At 50.4% G+C, this 7,500-nt stretch overlaps 1 protein-coding gene across 2 annotated transcripts in view; it reads right to left on the bottom strand.

Annotated features, from left to right (window-relative positions):
- gria4a (glutamate receptor, ionotropic, AMPA 4a) overlaps positions 1-7,500 on the bottom strand; it is a gene marked incomplete at both ends in the record, with an annotated part of 168,574 nt that overhangs the window by 158,805 nt on the left and 2,269 nt on the right. For both annotated transcript variants that reach the window (XM_083637609.1, XM_083637608.1), the window contains one exon: positions 1,150-1,308. In XM_083637609.1, the coding sequence (XP_083493735.1) occupies positions 1,150-1,308 (159 nt within the window). The remainder of the gene's footprint in view (positions 1-1,149; positions 1,309-7,500) is intronic.

Here is a 7,500-nt window from a genome sequence, read left to right on the forward strand (position 1 = left end):
CACCATAACCACCACTCACTATATGACTGTTGACCATAACCACCACTCACTATACGACTGTTGACCATAACCACCACTCACTATACAACTGTTCACCATAACCACCACTCACTATACGACTGTTCACCAATGTCACTTCATTTCTCTTTTATTTGGCCTAAGTGCTACTAAATAAACATATTCATAAACTAAATGACTTGCAAACACTAACAAACATATACATTCTTCTTTTTGATGGCGAGTCGACCCATGGGAACCCCGACAAGGACCCTTGAGGGACCCCGGACCCCACTTTGAGAATCACTGCTGTGTGACCCTGATCCACACACACACACACACACACACACACACACACACACACACACACACACACACACACAAACGCATTCACATAAACACATCCAACCACAGTGAAAGCTTTACATTGGCGTGCTGTACACACCGTTGCCACCCAACAGATGTCAGAGAGAATAAGAAGAAACGTTTCCGTGAGGAGATGCAGCCAAAACAAAGCTGTGCCACTGTTAGCAAGCAGCTAGACTGAGCCACTCAACAAGTACCACTTCTTTACTGTCACATAAGGACCGCCAGTACAGCAGCCTTGCTAACGTTAACTTGCCGGTGTGCAAACATCACAGATATATAGTCTCTGGCTGCTTGCAGGTCAAGAGACTGGGTGAAGGATGAAGTCTCAGCCCAATTTGTCGTGGTTCAGATTAAGACCAAAATGTAGGCCTGCATTATGCTGCATGTTTACGCTGGATTGAACAATGACTTTAATATGCAACTCCTGGTGTTAAGTTCAAATCACACACACACACACACACACACACACACACACACACACACACACACACACACACACACACACACACACACACACAAGAGAAAGAAAGAACGAACGAAAGAAAGAAAGAAGTTCACAAAACCATTGCAGAAAAGTCTCCAAACCTAGTGTGTGGAAGATAACAAAGTTGCAGTCCGATTCCATAAACAACTTTTAATTAAATCAATTTCCTTCCAACTGCTTTGACAAAGAGACATTTGAAGGAAAGAGAGAGACAAGATAGATTAAAAAGAGCGAGAGAGAGGGGGAGGGAGGGAGGGAGGGAGAGAGAGAGAGAATACATATCTCTCAGTCACACTTACATGCATTGGTGACGGCGAAGCTGTTGGCGGTCTCTATGTTGTCGACATGGGGCACCAGGTTAAAGGGAGCTTCCGTAGCATTGGGGCTGGTGTTGTGGAGGAAGATCGCTAGTCGAAACGCAGTATACTCCTGATCAGTATTCCTGATGAACAACCCACCTAGAGACCACAAATACAAACACAAACACACACACACACACACACACACACACACACACACACACACACACACACACACACACACACACACACACACGTGAATGCCAACACACCAGAGAGGAGAGAGAGAAAGAGAGAGGGGGGGGGGGGGGGGTGGAGGGTGTGTGTGTAAGTGTCAGTTGCCCATTAAGGAAAGGAGAAGACAGGAGGGGAGGGGAGAGAAGGGTGGGGAGGAGAGAAGAGGAGAGGGTTGGAGAGGGGAGAATGGGAGTGGGGAGGGAGGGAAAGAGTAGCGGGGAGAGGGGAGGGAGGGGAAGAGAGGGGAGGGGAGGGGAGAGGCAGGGAGGAGGCGAGAGGGGAGGAGAGAGGAGGGAGCAGAAGAGAGGGGAGGGGAGGGGAGAGGCAGGGAGGGGGAAGGGGAAGAGAGGGGAGGGGAGGGGAAGAGAGGGGAGGGGAGGGGAAGAGGGAGGGGAAGAGAGGGGAGGGGAGAGGCAGGGAGGAGGCGAGAGGGGAGGAGAGAGGAGGGAAGAGGAGAGGGCAACCATCTGACAGGGAGTCAAAGAGATAATGAGATCGAGGGGATAAAGCAGAGCAGAGGAGGAAGGCCAAATCAAAAAAATGTCAACTAAATAAAAGAAAAGCACGATCCGTGCAAAAAGAGAGAGGGTGAAATAGAGGAAGGGTGAGAAGTGTCAGTTTGAGGGCATCATCACAACATGGTGGGTACAACAATATGAGAAGGAAACAGGAAAGAAGAGGAGAGACCAGCAAGCCGACAGGAAGAGAGTCAGAGAACATTAGAGACGGATCATGAGGGGGAGGAAGAGCAAATCAAGATGTCAAATATATAAAGGATGTGAGACGATATGGGGAATGCTACTGACATTCAATGATTTGACATGTTCTGCAGCCACCTGCCCTGTCACAGCTAATAGATGCAGTTTGTCCATGACAGTTGATTGCTGAATTTCACCTCCTGCCCAGAGAGAGACCCCACCCCCTTCCATCAGCTGGCCCTGAACAGCAGCTGGGATATGCAGTATCCCCCCCCACACACACACACACACCACAATATCTGCACTGACCACCACAATATCTGCACTGACCATACAATATATTTCTCCCTTACGTCAGTTCAGTTTCATAATAAGCTGTGGAAACGGCTGCACAGCCAGTATTTTAATGAGATTAGTGAGAGAAATGGGGGGGGAAGCAGAACAGTGTAGCACTGATTATATTTTTAAGTTATGTTATGTTATGTTAAGTACTCAAAGTACCAAGCCCCCCACCCCCCATACAGCCCAACAAATTAAAATGTCACGATGATCTACAGAGACAAACCGAACTAGCAGACTATAAAGCCGACTAAAATTTACAAAGTTAAGGACAAAAACCAGGCTCAGTCTGGACCAGGAGAGATATACCTTGATGTCACCAAATCTCATACAAATACCACGGCATTACTTTCAAAGTACGTGCATTTGGCTGCAAAAGTCCAATTTCAGATGCAGTTTAGATGCATTTTATATAAGGTTTCCCCTGATGCTTTTTGCCCTTCCTGTCCACGCTCCTCGCTTCTCTTCCTCGTTAGACCGCAGTGCGAGCCTCTTGTTAGACCGCAGTGTGAGCCTCTCATTAGACCGCAGTGTGAGCCTCTTGTTAGACCGCAGTGTGAGCCTCTTGTTAGACCGCAGTGTGAGCCTCTTGTTAGACCGCAGTGCGAGCCTCTTGTTAGACCGCAGTGAGAGCCTCTTGTTAGACCGCAGTGTGAGCCTCTTGTTAGACCGCAGTGTGAGCCTCTTGTTAGACCGCAGTGCGAGCCTCTTGTTAGACCGCAGTGAGAGCCTCTTGTTAGACCGCAGTGTGAGCCTCTTGTTAGACCGCAGTGTGAGCCTCTTGTTAGACCGCAGTGTGAGCCTCTTGTTAGACCGCAGTGAGAGCCTCTTGTTAGACCGCAGTGTGAGCCTCTTGTTAGACCGCAGTGCGAGCCTCTTGTTAGACCGCAGTGAGAGCCTCTTGTTAGACCGCAGTGTGAGCCTCTTGTTAGACCGCAGTGAGAGCCTCTTGTTAGACCGCAGTGTGAGCCTCTTGTTAGACCGCAGTGAGAGCCTCTTGTTAGACCGCAGTGAGAGCCTCTTGTTAGACCGCAGTGTGAGCCTCTTGTTAGACCGCAGTGTGAGCCTCTTGTTAGACCGCAGTGAGAGCCTCTTGTTAGACCGCAGTGTGAGCCTCTTGTTAGACCGCAGTGTGAGCCTCTTGTTAGACCGCAGTGTGAGCCTCTTGTTAGACCGCAGTGCGAGCCTCTTGTTAGACCGCAGTGAGAGCCTCTTGTTAGACCGCAGTGTGAGCCTCTTGTTAGACCGCAGTGAGAGCCTCTTGTTAGACCGCAGTGTGAGCCTCTTGTTAGACCGCAGTGTGAGCCTCTTGTTAGACCGCAGTGTGAGCCTCTTGTTAGACCGCAGTGTGAGCCTCTTGTTAGACCGCAGTGAGAGCCTCTTGTTAGACCGCAGTGTGAGCCTCTTGTTAGACCGCAGTGTGAGCCTCTTGTTAGACCGCAGTGTGAGCCTCTTGTTAGACCGCAGTGAGAGCCTCTTGTTAGACCGCAGTGAGAGCCTCTTGTTAGACCGCAGTGAGAGCCTCTTGTTAAACCGCAGTGTGAGCCTCTTGTTAGACCGCAGTGTGAGCCTCTTGTTAGACCGCAGTGTGAGCCTCTTGTTAGACCGCAGTGTGAGCCTCTTGTTAGACCGCAGTGCGAGCCTCTTGTTAGACCGCAGTGAGAGCCTCTTGTTAGACCGCAGTGTGAGCCTCTTGTTAGACCGCAGTGAGAGCCTCTTGTTAGACCGCAGTGTGAGCCTCTTGTTAGACCGCAGTGAGAGCCTCTTGTTAGACCGCAGTGAGAGCCTCTTGTTAGACCGCAGTGTGAGCCTCTTGTTAGACCGCAGTGTGAGCCTCTTGTTAGACCGCAGTGCGAGCCTCTTGTTAGACCGCAGTGTGAGCCTCTCGTTAGACCGCAGTGTGAGCCTCTTGTTAGACCGCAGTGTGAGCCTCTTGTTAGACCGCAGTGTGAGCCTTTTGTTAGACCGCAGTGTGAGCCTCTCATTAGACCGCAGTGTGAGCCTCTTGTTAAACCGCAGTGTGAGCCTCTTGTTAAACCGCAGTGTGAGCCTCTCGTTAAACCGCAGTGTGAGCCTCTTGTTAAACCGCAGTGTGAGCCTCTTGTTAAACCGCAGTGTGAGCCTCTCGTTAAACCGCAGTGTGAGCCTCTCGTTAAACCGCAGTGTGAGCCTCTTGTTAGACCGCAGTGTGAGCCTCTTGTTAGACCGCAGTGTGAGCCTCTTGTTAAACCGCAGTGTGAGCCTCTCGTTAGACCGTCGTGCGAGCCTCTTGTTAAACCGCAGTGTGAGCCTCTTGTTAAACCGACGTGTGAGCCTCTCGTTAGACCGCCGTGCGAGCCTCTTGTTAGACCGTTGTGTGAGCCTCTTGTTAAACTGCAGTGTGAGCCTCTTGTTAGACCGACGTGCGAGCCTCTTGTTAGACCGCCGTGTGAGCCTCTTGTTAAACCGACGTGTGAGCCTCTTGTTAGACCGCCGTGTGAGCCTCTTGTTAGACCGCCGTGCTAGCCTCTCGTTAGACCGCCGTGCGAGCCTCTTGTTAGACCGTTGTGTGAGCCTCTCATTAGACCGCCGTGCGAGCCTCTCGTTAGACCGCCGTGCGAGTCTCTTGTTAGACTGTCGTGCGAGCCTCTTGTTAGACTGTCGTGCGAGTCTCTCGTTAGACCGCCGTGCGAGCCTCTTGTTAGACTGTCGTGCGAGTCTCTCGTTAGACCGCCATGCGAGCCTCTTGTTAGACTGTCGTGCGAGTCTCTCGTTAGACTGTCGTGCGAGCCTCTCGTTAGACCGCCGTGCGAGCCTCTTGTTAGACTGTCGTGCGAGTCTCTCGTTAGACCGCCATGCGAGCCTCTTGTTAGACTGTCGTGCGAGTCTCTCGTTAGACTGTCGTGCGAGCCTCTCGTTAGACCGCCATGCGAGCCTCTTGTTAGACTGTCGTGCGAGTCTCTCGTTAGACTGTCGTGCGAGCCTCTCGTTAGACCGCCATGCGAGCCTCTTGTTAGACTGTCGTGCAAGTCTCTCGTTAGACCGCCGTGCGAGCCTCTCGTTAGACCGCCGTGCGAGCCTCTTGTTAGACCGCCGTGCGAGTCTCTCGGGTGGCCAAGGAGGGACTTTCCCCGGCTTTCTGGTTATATCGCCGCAGGCTCCGCTGGTGGGAAGGCCCCGGTGGAAAAACCTGGTGGAAACTGAGCTGAGCTAGTTAGCAACTAAAACAACGTTAAGGTTAGGCAATAAAAGCAACTTTTAGGTTTAGGCAATTATAGCAACTTGGTTGGGGTTAGGGGTTAAAAAGTAAACGGTCCCACATCGGAAGTCGAACCTGCTCTCTCGTGATGAAAAAAGCTGCTATGCACTCGTCCACCCATTCCACCCCTACTGCCTTTCCCATTATTTAAATATGAGACCGTGGTTAGTTTCAACTCGACAACATAAACATTCTAAATTGCCCTCCACTTACTTCCTGTTGCAGGGTTTGCTAGTACAATAACTGACAGGACATAAGCTGATTCCAAACTGTTCCCTAGCAACACAATTCCGTGAAAACCATCTATACACTGCACAGTGCACACATTTATTTTTCTTCTGATTTCCCCCCATGTTCTCTCCAATTGTACTTGGCCAATTCCCCCCCCCTGCTGCCCCGGTCGCTGCTCCCACCCCCTGCCGATCTGAGGAGAGCCGAGACTAGCACCATGCTTCCTCCGACACATGCACTGTTACCAGCCGCTTTTCACCGGTAGGAGGTAGCACGTGGGACGCTATTCCCACCAGTTCCCTTCCACCCCGACCAGGCGCCCCGACCGACCAGAGGAGGCGCTAGTGCAGCGACCAGGACACATATCCCCAATCCGGCTTCCCACGCGCACACACCAGCCAATCGTGCCTGTATGGACGCCCGACCAAGCCGGAGGCAAGACGCGGATGTGAACCTGCGACCCTCGTGGTGGCAGGCGCGGAATCTACCGCTACACTACCCGGACGCCCATACACTGCACACATTTTTTACATTTGGCGTATTGACTCCACGTTATTTAATAGTGCAAAACCGTGTTATTTGTACTACTTTTTAAGAGATTGGGTTGATAGAGTCAGTGTATGTACCAAACATTACTGTAAAGACTACTTACTACAGTACATGCCAATTATTGACAGAAAAAAACAAATATTTTGGTGCTACTGGGGGAAATCTGAAAAAGATGCAGCAACATTTGCTTTCTAAATGCCACCAGAGAGAGAAGGCAGTGAGATTGACCAATTTTGCGAATGTCTGTGATTTAACATCAAATCATAGTGGACTGGTTTCACCAAAGTAAGTTTCTTCTCAGGCTGAAATGATCTGACTTGACTTGAATGGACTTGAATTGATTTGATGTGACTTAAATTGAATTGACTTAACTTGAATTGAATTGAACTCAATTGAATTGCATTGACAGACCGTGAAGCTGTGTGAGAGAGAGTTAGAGAGAGAGAGAGAGAGAGAGAGAGAGAGAGAGAGAGAGAGAGAGAGAGAGAAGGGAGGGCGGAGGAGATGACATGGAGGAGTCAGGAGGAGGCAGAGCTTATTGAACAATGCAATCGTCACTAAAGAATATGTCACTTTCTCTCTGCATCTCATTCACACTTCAATGTACTGTATGTCCCCTCTCTCTCTCTCTCTCTCTCTCTTTCTCCCTCTTTCTCTCCCTCTCGCTCTCTGGTCTCTCTCTCCCCCTAACTCTCTGGTCTCTCTCTCCCTCTCCCTCTCTGGTCTCTCTCTCCCTCTCGCTCTCTGGTCTCTCTCTCCCTCTCACTCTCTGGTCTCTCTCTCCCTCTCTCCCCCTCTCTTGGAAACATCAATATGGCTCTTAATACACCAGTCACCAATGCCAAACATTCACAGTTCACACACACATGTGCACGCACGCGCGCGCGCACGTACGTGTACACACACACACACACACACACACACACACACACACACACACACACACACACACACACACACACACACACACACACACAGGCTTTACAGTTTAAGCAGCCATGCATGGATACTGAGTAAAGCTCAGTAGAATGCAGACAAAGTAATAATCACATATTAAAT

This window comes from Poromitra crassiceps, assembly GCF_964638095.1.
Source record: "Poromitra crassiceps genome assembly, chromosome: 5".
Lineage (NCBI taxonomy): Eukaryota > Metazoa > Chordata > Actinopteri > Beryciformes > Melamphaidae > Poromitra > Poromitra crassiceps.